The 22,129-nt window shown below is 34.0% G+C and overlaps 1 protein-coding gene across 1 annotated transcript in view; it reads left to right on the forward strand.

Moving 5' to 3' along the window:
• Positions 1–21,050, forward strand: part of LOC145278344 (S-crystallin SL20-1-like) — a 21,299-nt gene extending 249 nt beyond the window's left edge. The window contains exons 1-6 of the mRNA XM_080130636.1: positions 1–138; positions 7,670–7,765; positions 9,552–9,667; positions 14,181–14,234; positions 17,076–17,183; positions 20,710–21,050. The exon at positions 1–138 is cut by the window's left edge and continues 249 nt beyond it. Of these exons, the coding sequence (XP_079986762.1) occupies positions 6–138; positions 7,670–7,765; positions 9,552–9,667; positions 14,181–14,234; positions 17,076–17,183; positions 20,710–20,874 (672 nt within the window). The 5' untranslated portion in view covers positions 1–5 and the 3' untranslated portion in view covers positions 20,875–21,050. The remainder of the gene's footprint in view (positions 139–7,669; positions 7,766–9,551; positions 9,668–14,180; positions 14,235–17,075; positions 17,184–20,709) is intronic.
• Positions 21,051–22,129: the final 1,079 nt, after the last annotated feature.

A 22,129-nucleotide genomic window follows, 5' to 3' on the forward strand; every position in this document is an offset into this window, starting at 1 on the left:
TCGTCATGCCTAACTATACCCTTCATTACTTCAATGGCCGCGGCCGTGCCGAGATTCTGCGTATGATGATGGCCGTTGCTGGCGTCAAATACATGGACAAGAGATATGAATTCTCTGATTGGGATCGCTGCAGGAATGGTAAGAATTTTTTTTTTTTTAATATTTCTTCGATATTTTATCGGAATAAGTTTAGTACTAACCTGTCTCCCGCATCCGGATTTTTTAAAAAAATATTACAGATTTAACGATGCACATATAAAAATTTCTGTTAAAAATATAAGTCAAGGTCACACTTTTGAAATATGAAACAGTATTCGTTTGTTATATAGAAATGACAAAGACCATCTGATCATCCTGAGGATGATGGATGACTCGTGCTGGGAGTTGGTTTAAAGTGAAGCTGATGTTCGCAAGACCAGCCTCATCCGTTCGTTCTAACTAGTCTGATCCAGCAGTATGACAGGGTTGAGACAGCTATGCCCAGCTGAGACGCAGGAGCTGTCGGAGGTGTCGACGTTCCCTAATCATACAGCGCATGATATTCCTAAATGATCACCCATTTGGTACTGGTTAAGCTCAATGTTGCTTAACCTCAGTGATCCTACGAGAACCGTTATATTGATGTGATTATGCTGTATATGCATATATAGTCTTTATTTTACATGCTATATCGATTAGTATATAATAATTTTATTTAAAACTAAGATTAGTATGATCATATATATATATATATATATATATATATATATATATATATATATATATATGATCATACTAATATGAGTTCAGTTCAAACTTTAAAAATATGACCTACGATAATCCGTCATTAAGATATCAGAACATAAGTCTTATTCAAGTTTTATAGCCTGTATCAAGCAACTATACGGAATAATGTGTGCAGAAGTTTTTATAATAGAAATCGAAACTAAAAATTATGCAATTTTATAATAAATTGAATAATTTTATTATTATTTTATTATTATTATTATTATTATTATTATTATTATTATTATTATCATTATTATTATTGATAATAATATGCTGAGATTTTCAATCTTCCCAAAGCAAATTTTCTTTAAACTAAGGAGAAAAATCTCACTCTGAAGAAGATATCTTTTATATCAAAAGTTCAGCTTAATAATAGTAATAATAATAATAATAATAATAATAATAATAATAATAATAATAATAATAATAATAATAATAACAACAACAATAATAATGATAATAAAAATAATAATAATAATAATAATAATAATAATAAATAATAATAATAATAATAATAATAAAAAAAATAATAATAATAATCCCACATTATCACATCAATGTCCCCACCTCCCCCAAAAAGAGTGAAACCAAATAGCCAAGAAGTCAAGAAGGAAGGAAAGACCGAGGAGTGAGCACTGGCCAGACCTCCACTGTATAAGTGCCAAGAGAACTGGGACCTGTAGGAGGTTTACTGCCACTCAAATTCTCAGTAAAGATCAATGCCACTGCCAGCGAGAAATCAATGGCAATCAGCTGTTGCGATAATGCAAATTTATTTGCAAATGTTATCGAAATAGATGGAGAGTACTGGAAAATCTGGGGAGACTTTTGTTGTCACTCAGCTTCCAGGGAACACCACAAGCTGTATTCAATGAGATTTTTGATAACCTGTGTGAAAGCTCCTTGTGAGCCCATAATACTACTTCCCCCTCTAAAGTAAAATAAGTCTAGTATGGCACAGACTGGCACCCACTAAACTGAGAAAGATCAAGGAGACTGGAGTCAAGCTGGTTTCTTTCAACCAACCTGATCCAGCAACAGGACAGGCTCGAGAAAGCTGAGATTCAGGAGCTGTCGGAAGTGACGATGTTCTCTTTCACAGAGCACGTGGTATTACAAAATGGTCACTTCTCTGGTACTTGCTAAGCTCAACGTTGCTTAACTTCGGTGATCTTACGAGAACCGGCATGTCAATGTGATTATGCCGTATTTGTAAACATGTTTCATCTCGAAGTCTTAACTATTGGCAATTTATAATTGTGTTTCAAACTGAAATATACTTAAAGTCTACAACTTTTTGATATATGTAATAATACCGCTTTGTTTTAAAAGCTTTAGAAATATAAAATCACTCTCTAATACAATAATGATTACTTTAATAACTAGTTATCTACATTACATTAATACCGTAATTCGCTTCGGCCGTTATCATCCTGTGATTACTAACAAACATAAGTAGAATATTCCGAACACATTTGATTAACTAAATTGGTGTCGATGCAAGGCATAAACCTAGCCATATTCTGATTGGCTGAGAAAAATGCATGCCAGCAATCTCACTAACCAACCAAAACCTTAAAACAATATGGCGCATATATCTTACAATTCAAACGTGAATTTCAATTAAAAAACATCCCCGTCAAATCTACATTAAAAACATTGAGTTACAATTTACTGGTATGTGAAAATGTTTATTTATAAAACCTTTATTTTACACTTCCAATTTTTTTCTTTTTGCTTAACAAATACCCGCCCTCGAAATAAAAATGGGCTATTCTCGCCGCCTATTAATTACCTTGTAATTATTATTATTTAATGGTACTCTGAACTTTTAGTTGTTTTTAGTTGGATTTTTTCAATATTTTTTCTTTTATTTTATTTATTTATTTTTTTAATATCAGGTCCTCAGGTCCATTCCTTTGACTTTAGACGTTCTAGCTGCACCTTTAGAATTCCGCCTTTTATAAAACTGGAAAAGAAATGTTGTCGTCAACCATTTATGGTGGCTTTTCGTTATGGCCCCAAGCGTTCCAATGGCAATCACCTGTAATTCTTTACATTTCCATTTTAGATCTTGATGTTTATTTTTTCATGTTCTTTCTTATTTATTCTGGTATTGAAAGGGAAAGTTATGTCAATGATTGAGCAAGTTCTCGTTTTTTTTTCTTTTCTTTTTTTTTTTTAGAAAAATATGTTAGGTTCGGAATGTTCAAGGACCTTATCAGTTTATATGTGCATCCATCTCCCCAAAAAACGGTTTTCATTGTCGTTTTCCTGGACGACTTCTGGTTTATGCTCATACCACTTCTCATTGTGGGAACTGATGATGGCATTGATGTGCACGTGTGTGTAAGTTGTAGGAGTATTTCCATTGCTTGCATGTATTGAAATTTAAAATTTTTGAAAACGTGTTCTAATTTTCAAAGTTTAATGCATTTAGATAATGGAAATACTTCTACTATCTATCTATCTATCTGTCTGTCTGTCTGTCTGTCTGTCTGTCTATCTATCTATCTATCTATCTATCTATCTATCTATTATTATTATTATTATTATTATTATTATCTCTACTTATACTTTATGTGCCTGGGAGTGTTGTAAAATATGTTTTGTATTAAAATACATCCAATAAGTACTGAAAGCGAAAAAACCTCCATTAAAGAAGCAACAGTCCGATTTTGACCAAAGTTAACACTCTTATACAGACTAACATCACGAGTATATTTTAGAAATTTTATCATCGCATAAGCCGTAGGGCCTTACGTATAAAATCAAGTAGATTCTTCAATATGACAGGGGCACGTCCGAAATGAATGTTTCTGTTTCGAGCACAATCGGACTATCATACTTAACATCTGACTCTTAAACTTTAATTAAACCCATTATATAAAAATAATTTCATAAAATCAACAAAATAATGTAGAGTAGAATGTATTGTGCATTAAGGCAAGTGAAGCTTCCTCCCGGTGCACCGGGTAGAGTTCCCGAATTGAACAGACAATCAATCGATTTGATTGAAAAAAAGAATGGGCGATTTCACCGATTGCAATGATAGTAGAAGTAATGAAAATGTAGAGCATTCGTTGATTCTCATTCAATCTCGGGCAACGTCGAGTCTCCCTGCTAATTATTATTATTATTATTATTATTATTATTTGCACTCACTAGGAGTTCTTATACAGGTCATTATCAGAGATTACTCACTGATAATAACCGGTGGTGTTCCTTGGAGTCTGGTTAACAAGATGTTTCCTCAAATTTCATTGAGAGTATTGCCAGGATCGCTGCGAAAAAGGTACTCGTACTCTCTCTCTCTCTCTCTCTCTCTCTCTCTCTCTCTCTCTCTCTCTCTCTCTCTCTCTCCGGTGCTAGCAAGCTACTTACGCCAAAAAGTATCCAGTACATCTATAAGGACACCATTCGCCCATGTATGGAGTATTGTTGTCACATTTGGGCTGGTGCATCTGCTACTAGTCTCTCACTCCTGGACAGAGTTCAAAAGAGAGTCGCCAACCTGATAGGTCCTAAATTGTCATCTAAGATTCAACATCTGTCCCATCGACGTAATGTTAACTCCCTCTGCCTGTTCTACAAGTATTTTAATGATGGATGCTCCGATGAACTACAAGCACTTGTACCTCCTCGACGTAAATACCCCCGAAAAACCAGACAAGGAGCGAGATCCCACCCCTAAACAGTAAGAGATATCTAGATGTAAGAAAGCGTTCTACTCAAATAGTTTCTTTCCTAGAAGTGCTAGACTTTGGAACACCCTTCCGGAATTCTGCTTTCCCAATCGTACTGACATGCAGAAGTTCAAGTGTAATGTGAACAGACACTTGCTGCTGATCTTCTTACATAACATCCCAATAATAGCCCCCGTACATCAAAGTGGCACTATGCCTTGTTTGGGGTGAAAATATAATAGAAAAAAATCTGCAAGAATTAAAATATCATATTTAAGCGTACTTTATGACCGGGCTACGGCGGGCGACAATGCTAACTTACATAAATATTTTTTGCAGTTTTAAGAAAGAAGCTACCGTAATATCAGAGCGTCTCCATTTACACTGAACAGAATGCCAATATCAATATATTACATATGAAGGAATCCTCTGTGGAATTTCCAAAGGTGCCGCTGCTCTATTTATTAATACGATTATTTTGTGTGTGAAGCTTACATATATTTTTTCTTCCGATAGACAGTAGTTTAATTGTTATGACCTTCAATTTCTTGCTATAAATATTTTTACTAAGAATTCTTCCTAAGTTTTACTTTCAGTTTCGATTATAGCTGAAGAAGCTCAAGTTATATATATATATATATATATATATATATATATATATATATATATATATATATATATATATATATATACATATATATATAAAGTTGAACGTCTGTGTGTGTGTCTGGTCACGAATAGGCTCCTATATGGTTGACTATTATAGAAAACTGATCACATATAATGATAGAAGATGTATCGAGACACAGGAATGGGTATGTTTGATCTGGCATAATGATGATTCATTACAATTGTGGGGTTTGCGTACGCGTCTGGTCCACAAAGTATGGAAATAACAAATTTAAAAATTTAAAAAAACGTTTACAAGTGTTTTTGATATAGATGTGCATAATAATACTTTGATAAGTATGTTTTAACTTAAATAGGGATGGTATAATAAAATTGTGGGGTCTGCGTTCGCGCCTGGCCTCCGTAGAATGGAAATAGGCACAAACTTTAATAAAGACTTTCCATATCTATCTGCGTAAGTATACTTTGATAATTATGTTTCAATTTGAAGAAATATGGTATAATAAAATTATGGAGTGTTCGTTCGCGCCTGACCTCCATAGAATGGAAATATGTCACAAAGTTTAACAAGGTTTTTTAATATAGATCCACAGAATATTGTGATAAGTGTTTCAGTATGAACAGGTATGTTATAATTAATAAATTATGGGCTTTATCTATTTTATTTTTACTTTCATCATATTTTGCTTTGGTTTTGATACCCCGAAATTCGAAGCTATCTCTTTACAACCCTTCCTTTTCATAAATCAGAGTCCATTTTCTGTCAGCTGTTTTTGAACCCAGTCAACGACGGGTACTTTTGCGAGTATATATATATATATATATATATATATATATATATATATATATATATATATATATATATATATATATATTAGTGAAAATGTCTGCCTGTGTGTGTGTGTGTCTATGTACATGTCGCAGCCAAATAACTCTCAATTTTCGGTCTAGAGACTCTAGATTTGAGATAAGGGGTATTGAGATTTGGGAAATTTTTCTAATCGATTTTCGGACAGAACTTTGGCTGTCAAGGAGTCAAAGTTCAACGATTTGACCTTTGAAAACTCTACCAAACTCCTCCGCTAGTTTTGGGTCTAAACACTTGAATTTTTTAATGTAAGTTACTTGGACATGGATCAAACTTTTTTAACTGATTTGAGCCAAAACAATAAATATCAAGAGGTCACAGTTTAAAATTGATTTAACGCTGCCAGTAACCATTGTTTCTTACTGTAATTTGGGTGGAAATCAGCCTCCCAATATCCCAGTCCTCCTCGCACTCATTCGATGGAGGTCTGGTTAGTGCTTTTCCTCCTCGGCCTTTCCATCCTCCTTGGCATTCTTCGACTATTTGGTATTGTACTAGTTTATACCAACATTACGATTTGGGGGATGTATTATTATTATTATTATTATTATTATTATTATTATTATTATTATTATTATTATTAAAATATGCTGAGACGTTCAACATAAAAAATAGCTTCTTCAGAGCTAGACTTTTTTCCCTTAAAATAATGGAAAAGGAAAAGAAAGGTCTTGATTTAGTTCATATCGAAATCTGAGAATAATAATAATAATAATAATAATAATAATAATAATAATAATAATAATAATAATAATAATACCTTCTCCCCATAAAATAAAATAAAAGATTAGTGTCAGAACAGATTGGTACTACACTAACTCCTGTTTTGTTTAGGCGTTGGGCCCCTGCCATTGCCTCAATTTAACGTCACTCGGTTCTAGGAACGATTCTGTTTGCAGATTAAGGTTATCCTGACATGCACTAAATGTGACTCTTTTAAAAATTCACACTAGTTAATTTAATCGTTACTCACGTAGCATTCCTAATATGTAACAATATATAATATAGAGTTTTTATGAAGGAAATTACATATCGAAAGGACTGAGTTTATCCGAGGGTCGTTCCAAAAGTAACGCCTTCCATTTTTTTAACTCAAAAACTAAACGTTGAAGAGCAATGAAGGCAGGGATAGTACCATTTGAACAAACAACCTTTTGCGCTAGATAATTTATTTTATCTACGTAGTCAATAGTATTCTCAATCCAATTTTGACTTTTTTGTGCTAAGCTCGTGAAAGTTCAGAGGGGCTTTGTCACTCACATCTTTGTGGCTATTCTGAAATCGACGAACCCACTTCCTAACTGTGCTGACATCAACCGCATCAGCTTTATATACATTTACCAGACGTCATTTTTTCTGCATCTCTGCTTCTGACACACGTCCATAACAGGGGTTAGTTTCTTAGAGTTCCACAATTCCCTCTGATTCATTTGGGCGTCATAAAAAAATTGGAGGCATTACTCTTTGTATTAAATGACTCCTTTTATTGATGATTACCAAAAGCTTCTTTCCAACAAATGCAAGCTTATGGAACTCTCTTCCTGCTGACTGTTTCCACCCAGTTATAGTATTGACCTTTACAAGACTAGGGTCAATAGGTACGTCTTGTCTTTGCGATAATAATCTTTAGTTTTTGTTTCAAGTGGTTTTACGCATTGTCTGGAGCGATTTTCATGAAAAATTAATTATTCCATTTTTATGTTCTTCTCTCTTTCAGATTTCCCCTGTCAATACCTCCCCTGTATGCAGATGGACAATGGTGACATGATGCCCGAGACGATGGCCATTTGCAGGTATTTGGCTCGTGAATATAGTAAGTAGCATTGGAATAATCAATTATTTACGTTTTATATTTCATTGAGTAGAAGTACAAAACCAACTTCGAAATATAGTGAGAGATATCCTCTCTTCTTTCTTATAGATTTTTTGCACTCCTAAGAAAATCATTGAACTTCTGGATTGTCTGCTCTTTTTTTTCCGTATAAAACTCTTCCGAAACTCAAAAAAAAAATATTGTCGGTGGCAATCTAAAGTACACTTATTTTAAACTTCTAATGAAATAAATAATTTTTCAAGCATCTACACTGATGACAATTTATTGGCGCGACATTCGAGAAACATGGAGGTTGATGCATACCATTAAACAGTGATATATAAGGATAGCAATTCTAAACCGTTTAAATTTTTGGAATGAAAATGCAATACGATGTTGCCATACATTATTTTTATATATAACTTTTTACTTTTATTTTTTTCATATCTTCAGATTTGTATTATTTATAATATTCCGAATTTTATCATGTTTATATAATTGAGAATTCGGTAATTGTTCATATACGAATAAATTTTAAGTCAGTACAAAGTGACTTAATTTGTAAGCTTCAAAATTACCAGTTTTTGTAATATAGCATCCATATATTATTTTCACAAAATCAAGGCAATTCCTTAATTCAGTTGGCATTTACAATTCTTGACAGTATCTGTTTCGTAGCACAAAATCAATCACTTAATTATTATATCAATCAGTGAATTTATTTTGCCCTTAACTTATCAGAAGATATAGCAACAATCAATCCATTGCTATTTTTTCTGATGAGTTATGGGCAAAATAGATTCAGTGATTGATATATTAATTAAGTGATTGATTTTGTGCTACGAAACAGATACTGTCACGAATTGTAAGTGTCAACTGAATTAAAGGAATAAATTGTAAGGTGGTCAACATCATGAAATTTGGAATATAGACTTTTGTCATCCATTCGCTATATGCTCTGTAATTACATTGAGCTTCTTAAATAGGGATTGGTATATATATAAAAAGAAAATATGTGAATAAATAATATTTCCATATATATATGTGTGTGTGTGTGTGTGTGTGTGTGTGTGTGTGTGTGTGTGTGTGTGTGTGTGTGTGTCAAACAAGAAATAATATATGATTTAAAAAAATCCAATAAATTACAATATTTATTAATCCATCAAAATGTAAACAAAGAATTATAATAAAGAAAAAATTTAACCCATATATTTTCAAAGCTATACTCTTTTCATCAGAGGATAAACACTAGTAAAAACTTTTTCCGTGAAGAAATGAATTTGAAGAAAATATATAAATCTTTTTTGTGAAGTAAAACGTATTTTCAGTAAGATTAAACAGAATAAAGAGTCAAAGTGAAAGATCAAATTTGTAATTAATTTATTAATCAATTAATTTTTAATTAATCAATCAATCAAGTTATTGATAAACTTCTATGTCGTAAGTAATTTAACACTTCATTTTATTTTAAGCTTCTTTCAACTGAATTTTCCCCTATTTTTTAAACCTGCAATGTATAATTAACTTACCTTTTAGACTTCTCTATAATCGGAATTGCAAACGCTTCATTTTGACTTTATGGAGTAAAAATTCATTGATTGTTTGATATGTTCAAATTAAACTTACTTTTTTAATTTGAATTCAATCTATTTAGACTTCGGATTTCAGATTCAATCTTTTGGATCTTACGGAGTACAACTTCATTAATTTTTCATTTATTCATATTTTTTTTGTATTTGTATTTGTACTTCTTTGGCATTTATTTTTCCGATCTGACATCTTGTAGATTTCTACCCCAAGAACACCATGGACATGTTCAGGTGTGACTACATCAGCGATTGCTTCTATGAAATCATGCACGATTACATGAGATACTACCATTGGAAGAACGGAAACTTCAGGGTGAGTCATTCTAACATCTCGGCAACGTGGTACATTTTTTCATATATTACCGATAGAAATAGTTTCTTTTTAATACACTAGCTTAAATAATTTCATTAATACAGAAAAACTTAACTTAATACGAATGCCATTAATAAATAAAGATGAAATCATTCACGTTTGGAATGAATCAGATTTGTAAATTCAAGCGTTGAAAAGCATTTCATCATCATCATCGTCGTTATCATCATCATTAGCAGCAGATAGATGACGGTGGTTTATTGGTTAGCGACGCGGGCTGATAATCTGGATGTTCCAAGTTCAAGCCCAGGTCGTTCCACAGGAAAACATTCACTTAACTTAAAGTATATTCTTTAAATAACGTCATGTGCTTAGGTCAACTTATACACTGCCGAGACGTGAATGGTGGATAGGTGGTTACAAACGCGGACTGATAACATTAGTGTGCTCGGTTCGAATCCAGAACGTTCCACAGAAACACTTTCGCTTAGTAAGCTGGCAACCTTTACGTGTTCCCTCCCGTAATTACCTAGTATCCTTCTAGAAAGAATTCTTAATCAAAAGATATCAAGGAAATAAATGACAACTAAATAATCAGCAAGAATGTTCAACAAACAACAGCAGCAGCAGCAGCAACAGACGCAGCAACAGCAGCAACGTTTTCAATCACTTCGGGAGGAGAACCGCGTTTCCTAATTTTCCTCCATCTTGCTTTGTTAGTTGCTAGGTGTGGCAACATAATACACAGTTGACTGTCAAAGTCGTCTCTCAACCAAACTTTTGGCATTTCTCTTACTTCCTGACTATTGTGTCTATCCAGATGTCTGCTTGTTGTCTATAGACAAGTTCACCTGTTCGTCTATATTTAAACGTTTATATGGTGGCTACATTGCCGTCCACTACAGCTTACTGTCTGGTCGAGGTGTTTCTTTTATTTTCACGTAGACTAATGCCTAATGCGTTCTTATTTGCGTTGTACCATCCTTATAGATCCACGTACATCCAGCAAATCCGCCATCTTGAAGATCTGAAGAATTTGATGGAAGACAGGAAAATCTGGAGAGAGAGAGAAAGAAAGAGACGGGGGATAGAATCACATTGGTCCGAGCAAGTAACCTGACCAGATAGAGACAATATATCCTTATCTTTATTACTGCATTACTGAGTGCCAATATTTCACTATGACGTGTAATAACAGGCATAATATATTCGTTGAACAATTCATTTATGTTTCTAGTAATTTTTATTCTTCATGATGATTTCTGCTTTAGAGAAGGATGCGCATCCAAGCACAATACACCGTTTGTTCCAAAGAATAATATCAGCACCACTTTTCACCATTTTTATAAATTATCTAATGTGAAATGACAAAAAAAGAAAGATATCGTACGGCTGGAGTTTGTTCAACGATTGACAATCAGAATGGTGGCAGAACTATCTACGTTTACCTACAAAGAGCAGCTTCAAAGAATATTCTCACTTGAACAACGAAGGGTGCGAGAAGACTTGATTCTGACGTACAACATCATCAGCAGGTGTTTTTCACTCCAGTGTCAAGTTATAGTCTCTGTGTTGAGTCGCCAACGATATAGCGCTATTGTTTTCGACTCAATAGAAATACATGATTTTCAGTTCCTGTTTCTATATCGTGTAACTTACCAGACGAGATGATCACAATGGCTATCATATCCAGGTTTAAAGTAACCTAAAAGACAATGGACACATTTCACGTGTTTATTTTACAACGAATTCATTCAGGGAATCAAATTTTTTAAAAATAATGATATTTATCTATTACGTGAATCATACAATAATAATTTTAATGAACACAAATAAAAAAAAAGCATTGCTTTCCAAATTGATTATAAATTAGTAGGGACACCCGACTTTACCCGGGATTGAATGAGAATCAACGAATGTTTCACACTCTCATATTTTATTGTCATCGAAATCGGCAGAATCGCCCATTTTTCAATCAAATCGATTAATTGCCTGCTCTAGTTGGGGACCCAACGAGGTGCACCGGGAAGAAGCTTCACATGGTGCCTCGCAGTGACTTTGTTCACAGTAGGTTTTAGTTTATATTGCACTCTAGAGAACCTACTGTTGATTTTATAAAATTGTTTTTATATAATAGCTTAAATGAAAATTTTCCTCGAAACAGAAACATTCATGTCGAACGCGCCCCTGTCATATCAAATAACGTTCTGTTGATTTTATATGCCGGGCTGTTCTGCTTGTGTGGTGATAAAAATTCTGAAATACACTTGTGATGTTAGGCTGTATAAGGCGCTAACTTTAATCAAAATCGCTTTTCATTCTTTCATCCGATTATTTCGATTATCGATTACATTGGCCAACAATAAAATAATTGTCACGATGCCTAAGATGTTTCAACTGTTTTTACCTAATTTAAGGGCGCTGATTCCAGAAATGCTGTCACTTTTTTCTAACACGTCTAGTTTTTTTTCTGCTATAGTACACCGTCTTCTGTAGGAAGCCAATAGCTATAATAAAAAACAGTCGAATCAAAGAAACTGTGTTTTATGTAACTTTAAGACTCATATTCATGAAATCACACCAAAATATTCACAATTAAAGCTTGAAGTTGTTGCAAATGCTAATCATAGACATGATCATCCCTAAATTTACGTTTTACTGATTTTCTTTAAAAAAAAAGCTGCGGTAGTGAAGTGACTGAAACAGTGGCTTAACGTCTATCAGTGGACAAAACAGAGGTTTGGTTTTCTTCAGAACCAAATAATTCCAATTCGGACAAGCCTTTAAACACTGGAAAATAGATTTCATTGCAGTATGGAATTGGCCGAATTGCAGGCTTTAGGTTCGGATAAACCAATGAATGGACTAACAAATTCATGTTCTTCCTGTTAATTCCATTCTTTTTAACTGCACAGAAATAGCAGTCATCGAAATGGTTTTCCGGTTCACGCCAGACCATTGGAATATCAAATCGGAGTGACTTTCTATCCTTTTTGGTTTAATGTCAAAGTTGCTCAACACATTACTTGCATACAATATGGGCTTCCCATACCTTATTTTGATTACTCAGCATTACTTTAAAGTAAGCAAAATAAGCACACTTCACTAATTCACTGATCCTTTTTCTGTTGAATCGCAACGTATATTCACCGCAAATATACCAAAACACATTTGGATTGTTTAAACAACGTCGCCTATATAATGCAGACATGCTTAATTTTTGCTCCAAAAATCTGCAACAAAAAGAAAATAATGCAGCTTAAATATTTCTTATTTAACTTCTAAATGAATCTCTTACATTAAGAGAATAAAGCTTACTTTGACCCATAAATCAACAAAAACATGCTACAATCGGCAGGCCTATTTACTACTCAGTGTCCACTTCTTACCAACTATATACCTCATTCTATAGGAAATTTTGACTTTTATTTTAAGGTTTCTGATGTCAATTAACACATATAATAACAACTGTGATTATGAAGCAAGAATGTCTATAGAAATACGACTAATGTACTGCCGTCGCATGTACTTACGATTCACAGTCAGATAAACTATTCTTAAAAAAATAACGACTCTAAAGGCTAGTACATAATCAATAGGTATATTCATTTGAAGATAAAAGGTAAAATCTGAAAGAGAAATATGACGGGTATGACAAAGCAAAAAAATAACAATAAACGAGGGTAGAAAAATGAAAGAGTTAGAAAAATCGAAAGACTGAATAAGTTCGTAAAGAAATGAAACATGAAATATTACGTTGCATGACAAAGTAAACAAACACATTTCCCAGAAGAAGTAATGAGTAAAACATACCGTTGGTGCCGGGGATGGGACCGGATAAAAAAGAAAGAGGTGTATTGTGTCGCCGGTGGTTGCAAAAGGGAAGTAAAAAACCAACCGGAAGAAGAAATTAGGAAGAAAGTAACATTTTAGTTTAGAGTAACTTAAAGGAAGATAATGAGTTCAAAACAGGGAGACAGAAGACATAATTTTAATGAAAAAGGGTATAAATGTGCAAATATATCAGCAACTTGACTCGACGAGAAAAAATTAATATGATTTTCAGAATAGCACTCCCAAATTAGTCTAAATCAACTTAGAAACCTTGTGTACCCAAATATATTTGGCCAGTGTCATCGATAATTATCGAAGGCATTCCTATTTTAAAAAAAAAAAAACTATTTAAGAACTCTGCGAGGCATATAAAGAACATTTGTGTAACATTTCAAAAATTCGGCTCAGCCGTTTACGAGTCCATGGGGAACCAACTCATACACACAAAGTTTCATTTTATATAATAGTAGAGATTCGCGGTGTTTGAATAATTAAATATATTGTCTAAAAATGTTTTGCTACAGAAAAGCATGTTATTTTATAGCATTTTAATTGATCATGTAATGTCGAATTCAGTTCTTTGTTTCTATATATTTGTTGAATATACTTGCAATGAAATATGACAAATGAGATTTAATCTAATGTTTACCTATAATTTTTTCTTATTTTTATCATGCAGTACAATATGAACGACTATGGTTTCGGTGGCGAAGGAAACTGCAGCAATTATGATGTAAGTCATTTTCATCTATTATATAAATCTCACCTGTCTGTTTAAATGTATGTATGTATGTATGTATGTATGCATGGATGGATGGATGGATGGATGTCTGCCTAAAGCTTTCGACTGACGCGACGGATTTCCAAGAGATCTGTAGCGTTTTGAAGCTCAACCCTTCGGACGAGAAATATGGAAACATTAGCTAAAAACATCAATTCCTTCACCCTAAACTGGGCACTTTTCTACAAGGAGAGGTCGCTTTTTTCGCCGATATTTTCGAAATTCATTCCCTCTTTTCGATTGACTAGCCATAATTTAAACCTTCGCCACTTCAGTTTTGGCGATGGACGCAACAGCATAGGCGTCACGTTTTTTTTAAAGTTTTTTCTGCCTTCACGGTACGGGTTCGAACCTGCTAGTCTACTACCACTTGTTTTTAGCTCAACACACACCTCTAAACACCCGGGCGACGCCGGGCATCCAGACTAGTCTATAATATAAATCTCACTTGTCTGTTTAAATGTATGTATGTATACCTGCATAAACATTTCAACAAAGGTGACGGATTTTCACCAGATCGATATCGTTTTAAAGCTCGACAGTTCGGACGACAAATATCGAAAAGTTGGCCAAGAACATTAATTCCTTCACCCTCAACTGGCCACTTTTCTACAGAGGGGGCGCTTTTTTCGCCAATATTTTCGAAAGTCATCCCCTCTTTTCCATTGATTTCCTTAATTTAAACCTTCGTCACTTCCGCTTTGGAAATGGACGCAACAGCAAAGACATCACTTTATTTTTCACTTTTTTTTCCTCTTTCGCGGTACGGGTTCGACCCTGCCTACTATCACTTTTTATTTTGCTCAACGCACACACCTCCAAACACTCGGGCAACGCCGGGCACCCAGGCCAGTAATATATATATATATATATATATATATATATATATATATATATATAGATATATATATATATATATATATATATATATATATAGATATATATATATATAAGGTCAATATAAATGTAAATATTATATATTAGATTCTATCGATAAGAAAAAAGTCGATATTACAAATGTAGCATAAATGTAAGAAAAAATAAAACAATAAATGCTTAATTCATAATAAAGTTTGAAAACAATAAATATAGCTAAATATTTTTCTTATTCCACTGAGTTTCAAAAATTAGGCTTTTTTTTTTCGGAGGCGGAAACAACGAAAACGAAAAACTATATAGAATTGATATAAAATTGCTAGTTTTCATAAAATCAAAAACTTTGAAATTTTCCAAAATAAAAAGAAACTTATTTAACTTTGTGGAACGATATGAAAGGATATTCATTTATCTTCAAAGTGTTCAAAACATCAGGTAGAATATAAGTGCATTTAGATTAGGTGGTTTATATTATTTCTCATTAAATTATTTAATAATTATCCATAAATGTATAAGTTACACCTTTAATTAACTAAACGTTGCTTTATAAGGGCCTTGCAGGGGACTTTACGTTGTCTGGGATTAAATAAGGATTAACAAATATCCCACACGTCCAATATTTTTATTGTCATCGAAATCGGAGAAATCGTCTCTTTTCAAATCGACTACCTCCCTGGGCTAGTCTGGGACCCACTGCGGTACACCGATTAGCTTCACATGCCTCCTTGCAGTGACTAAGTCAACAATATCTTGTAATCTATATTGCATTGTAGAGTACCTAGTGTTGATTTTATGAAATTATTTTCATATAATAGCTTGAATTAAAGTTCCAAATGCAAAATTAAATATTATCGTTCAATTGTGTTTAAATACTCTGGGCCCTTCAACTTGTTCGGCGATAAAACTTTTCAAACTCACTTGTGATGTTAGACTTTATAAAGGTGATAACTTTAGTCAGAATCGAACTGTTCCTTCTTTAATCGGATTTTTTTTTCGATTATCGATTTTCGATACTTATCGGAGGCATTCAGATACAAAACCTATCTAAAAACACTCCCACATATATAAAGTGTGTTTCTGTGAACTTTTTTGATAGTCTGTCCAACCGTTTTGAAGCCCATAGGGCACGAACTCACACACAAAGACCCACACACTGATATACTCATAACTTGCGTTTTATAAATAAGTAGAGATATTTTGCGTAGACCAATATTGAATTAAATAAATAATTACTTACATGGCAGGAAAACAAAACAAAAAAAATTAACATGTTGATTAGTCCATTTTGATTCTCGCGAAAGCAACCTGTAAATTAGTGTTTGGTTTGATTGTTGCAGAGGTGGGGTGGAGTTGCAAACGGCAGAAATAATTTTGGAGAGGACAATCGGCTGTCTGGGTTTGCAAAGATGACGTCATTGGAATTCGGACGCAAGAAGTTGGTCAGGGCAAGGACCATACATCGAGGTGTGCCGACAATAACATCAAAGAAGTTCAAAATGGGGGACGCAGAATCGGGGATTTTGTATCAGCGAGACTGAACGACATTTCCGACAATAAATAAAATAAAGCGTGGAGGAATGTTCTGACGTCATCCGTCCTAATAAAAGAGAGACAGCCAGTCAACCAAAGAAGAAGCTTCCGCAAGAAGAAAGCGGACGCAGTATATCTTTGCCATTTTGCACACACACTACCGCCACTCTGTAACTCCTCCTTGCTGTCAGTATTGTCACTGTAAAATAAACAGTGTTTCTAATCATTTAACTTACTTGTTATTAAAAGTACAAGAGACTTTTTTGTTTACGTCTGATTGTGGAGACGTGCATAATTGTACGGATTCAAACAACCCACGACTAGCGATCCGGCTTGCCTTATGAATAACGAAACATGATCTATCTTTTTGTTTTAATTATATTACAGAACTACATGCAGTGGAGGTATATGAACACTTTCAACAGGATTATGCCCTTCATGGAGAGGACTCTTAACATGCGCAACAATGGAAGTAACTTCTTCATGGGTGACCAGGTAAGTTGCCATTACTTTTTTTTTACTATTATTTGATAAGGTCACATTAAGAAAAAGGCGGTCTACATGTAAATAACAGAGAAAAGAGTCAGACTGTTAAAATTAATTTTGTCACCATTTTGTACGTGAAAAATGCGCAAAGGACAAATGCCAAACGCAAACTAAAATAAACTATTGGTATTTGTTTGCTTCTTCACAAAAGCAAAATCTGACACAAGATCATTTTAATATGGGGGGGGGAATCCAGCTTCCCAAAAAGGAGCACTCTGGAAGTAGGCAAAAATAAAAATTGGCTTAGTATACAAGGGGTTTTTCCTCCATTAACTAAATATGAATTAACTTAAGTGTAGCATCAGAACATATATTGCACAGATTTCAAGTCGAAAATTTATGTGCATCATAGTGCGTATAGCGTGCATATGAAAAAATCAGCAGCAGCCGTATGATAGCTGAGTAATGAAAATATTAGCAGCAGCTTTCTTAGCACAATTGCAAAGTATGCAAGTGGGCACGCGCTGACGTCACTGGAAAAAGGAAAAAGAAGGATAAAAAAGGACAGCACGTGGTCGAGCAAAGGAAGTGATCAGATGTGATTTGATCGTATGGTACGCGTGGTCGAAAAAACGGAAAGACAAGCGATGAAAAAGACACGAGCGTGAAAAGGCGTTTTGACAGATATGCTCGACGCGTAATATTTTGAAAGACAATCAAGTGCGTTGTCGGAAATTACTGGAATAAATGCTTTTTGTATTCACTTAAAAAAAATGTTGAAATCGTATTTTTTTATGTTCTTCCTTGTTTGTTTGCTCCTGTGACGGTACCAGACAATGTGTGGGTCAGAGTGGTTGAAATGTAACGACACGGATAAAGTGGAACGGTCACGTTACATATGCATTGTTCGAATACAAAAACAGAATTGTCCCTTTGGAAGACATATTTGTATAAGGCTTTAATATTAATTCAGTTTCTAGTTTCCGATCTAATCGTATTTGCGTTTCTTTCTGACATTCTCATGGATGGCTCTGCTTCCGATGAGAAACTGGCTCTTAGAACTTCTTGGTTTTCTTTCTCGTCAACTTTTTCTCGGATTCATTGCTCTTTCTGATTCTCGTTAAAATTCGTTTTCTCTATTTCTCTAAACAAATTCTCGCACATAATTATCTACAAATCTACTATCTGACCACGTAAGGAGTACTGTTCTCATATTTGGGTTGGTGAATTTCCTCTCTATTTGAGGGTTCTTGATAACAGGCAGATACGTATATGTAATTGGGATTTCCCCCACCCTTTATTTGTCTCTACATCTTTTCTCTCTCTCTCTCTCTCTCTCTCTCTCTCTCTCTCTCTCTTTCTCTCTCTCTCTCTCTCTCTCTCTCTTACAGACGTGATGTTGCTAGTCTCAGTCTTTTCTATACAGTTACAAATTTATGCATTATTCGTATTCAAGTACGTAATAATTCTTGCAGTTGCAGAAGACATGTTATTATGAAGCTTTATTTTCTATTAAAATTTAATTATTTCATTAATAATTTTTCTTTTTACATACATTAAACATATGCGAAAAACTGATAGACGCTACAGAAAAGTTTGTTTTTTTAATTATATATAAGTGAGAATGTGCATGTGAGGAGACTTCTCAACTTATATACTCACCGAATTTTTTATCTAGAAACTAGAAATTGGGTATCTAGGGTATTCAGGCGTGTGGAACACTTTCTAATCGGCTTTTATCTGGAAAAAAAATTGTCTGCTAAAGGATCGAAATTAAAAAATTGGTACTTCGGGATCATTGGATTTTTACCTGTTTCACGACTACGCATGCGCGAAACGTTCAAAGGACAGCTTCCTTATGTTAAGAATAAGTAGGTTTAAAAACACATTTAAAGAACGTGGCAAGCTGGCTTAATGGTCATCGTACTTGACACACAGTCTTTAGGTTTTGGTTTTGGTCTCAGCTCCAATATATATATATTTTTTTACTTACAAACTGTCAACTGTCTCGAAAAAGAAGAGATAAATAAACATCATGGATGGAACACTAAACGTACTGATAGTACGCATAGTACGCAAGACATATTTTTTAAAACTTTTGACATCATTAATATGTATTGGATCATAACCAATAATAGAATTGGCTGTATAATAATTATTAAGAAATCTGCATGAATTAAAATATAATATGCGTATTTTACGACCGGGCAACGCCGGACTGTTTCACAGTATTAACTATTTTGCTCAATCTAAATACAAATAAAAACAATAAACATGATAATGTTCCTTACTTTATAGCAAGAATGATAATATGGAGGAAAGTGGTTTTGACTGCTGACATAGCGGTCGGGTTTCGAATTTGAAGCGCCCATTAATCTATCCGCACCGAAGAACTGTGATACGGCGAAACAGTTGTTTGTAGATGAGAACATATGTGCATATATTAATTACATATGAATTAAAGATAGAAAAACATCTGTGTCAAATTTTCGTCCGCTGTTTCGTGGCCTTTTCCAAGAATGTAGAAAAAGCTAAAAATGTCATGTAGACTTTGCTGTTTTCTTTGCTCTTGGAAAAGCCCACGAGACAGTGAGCGAAGTGTTTAGTTATTATGTCCTTTTTACCCATTTTTCATTCATAACGTTGGATTTATTTTGTCCTTTTATTATCGGATACACACACACACACACACACACACACACACACACACATATATATATATATATATATATATATATATATATATATATATATATATATACATATATATATATATATATATATATATATATATTTGGCTGTGGAATTATATACAATCTCTCACATTCTGAAAATCCTATCATAAGTTGCTCGCTTGGTTAGCATTGCTGAGTGGCATCGTCCTTTCGAGTTGAAACTCCTACTTGTGAAACCTCGCTTGGGGTCATTAGCTGGTTGAATGACCGCGTCCCTTGTCGAGACGAAGTAGGTCCATTTCACAGTCGGATTGATCTGTATTGGTTAATAGAATTTCTTGTGTGCGGGGACGTTTGGTCAGTTAGTAGAGTGCTTACCTCGCATGCAAGGGGCTCGGGTTTCGAATCCTGAGTTCGGATGCGTCTAAGTGATGAGCCCACATTAGGGCGAAACTCGACTCTTGGACTTCCGGTTCGTTGACTGTCATACCTCTTGTGGTCTGCGACATTATTTGGCTGTGGAATTTATGATATATATATATATATATATATATATATATATATATATATATATCGCCTAAAGAATCCTAGAGTGGATGAAACGCGGAATATTCAGTGTGGCTTAATCGACATATATTTTGCATAACTTACTATATATACATACATATGTATATATATATATATATATATATATATATATATATATATATATATATGTTAAAAGTTTTGTTCTTCTGAAAATTCATTTTTGATATGTGAACCTTAATATATCATAATTCTTCTGACATTTTTATTCATAAACATATCCCAACAATGTTAATTTATTAATGTATCTAAAAAAAATTTTTCTTTCTCTTCAGATGATGTGGTGCGACATGATGTTCTACTGTTGCATGGAGAACATGTTCAGAGAGAACCAGAACATGTTTAGCAGCTATCCCAAACTGATGGCTCTCTACAACCGCTTCGCCAGCCACCCCAAAATCTCTCCCTACCTCAAAAGTCGCTGCAACACTCCCTGGTAAAAAGAAGGCGTCACCCATTTACCATACAACCAAGATTTGTTATTGTTGAATAAATAAACACACATTTATATGATACAAACGATTCTATAATTGAAGTTCTCCGTCATAAGAATTTTACCGAATTATTTGATGTAAACTTTATCAATTGTTTTGATAAATAAAATTATTATTTCATATTAAAATATCATTTTCAGTTTCATTCTTTCTCGTTTCTCTGCCATGAAATGTTCAAAAGTAAATTATATATTTTTGAAATTATTAATGCCTAGTTTAGATGGCATCGGAGATGTTTCTATTATGCAAGGGTCTGGTGAAAATCTAGGAGGATTCACCATCAGGATCCTTCGTCCTCTGGTTGTGTCTACTTCAGCTTGTAGCAAGTGAAGAAATATCAGACAATTACTCACTGAACCACAAAACAATGGAGATATAATATCGACGTTGCTTCTTTGTTATTCCTTTATGCTTTCTGGGTCAAACCTTCCCCGACTTCGCACGCAATCGCTAAGCGTTGCTGTTCTCGCTGCCGTAAATTAAAACTTGCAAGCCTGCGACGAACCTGGATTAAAAAATATATATATTAAAGATTTTTTTTAGTAATTTTAAAGAAGTCGGTGTTGCCGTCCGGAGAGCGCAGCATGACTTTACTATTTTAATATAGGATCATTGTAGCTGAAACGATTTCTTCAAGGATACCATATGTCAAGAAAATATGTTTCATCTTTTCTCTGTAAACCGAATGAAAAGCTTCTGAAAATTTTATAAACATTAATATTGCCGGTAGTTGCTTTGCTTTTATTCTTTCAATAATTTTTCTAAAAGTAAAAATTTGATTGATTATTGAACGGCTTTTTCTCAACCCATTTTGATTTCTTTTGGGCATCTTTTCCATTTCAGGTTGTATTCTATTAAGGAACATCCTGGTGTATAGTTTTTCAGCTATAAAGGTGAGGTCGTCTGTGATATCGTACTGTGGACTTCTACACATGGAACTGCTAAAGTAGGAAGACCTGTCAAGACGTACACATAATTATTGACAGAAGACACTGGCTTATAACTTGAAGATCTTCCTATGGTCATGGATAGATAAAGACCTTACAGCGTTACATGGCATATTAGTACCTCGCAAATGAAGATTCTATGAAGGGGGTTTTCCACGCCACTGCAGGCACACTTGTGGCTGACGAGCCCGATGCGGGACAAGCAGGTTTGGACATAGCGGCTGCAGTCAAAAATCACGTCAGGTATGGCTACT

Source organism: Euprymna scolopes, chromosome 6 (assembly GCF_053919585.1).
Source record: "Euprymna scolopes isolate OS-2025 chromosome 6, ASM5391958v1, whole genome shotgun sequence".
Classification (NCBI taxonomy): domain Eukaryota; kingdom Metazoa; phylum Mollusca; class Cephalopoda; order Sepiida; family Sepiolidae; genus Euprymna; species Euprymna scolopes.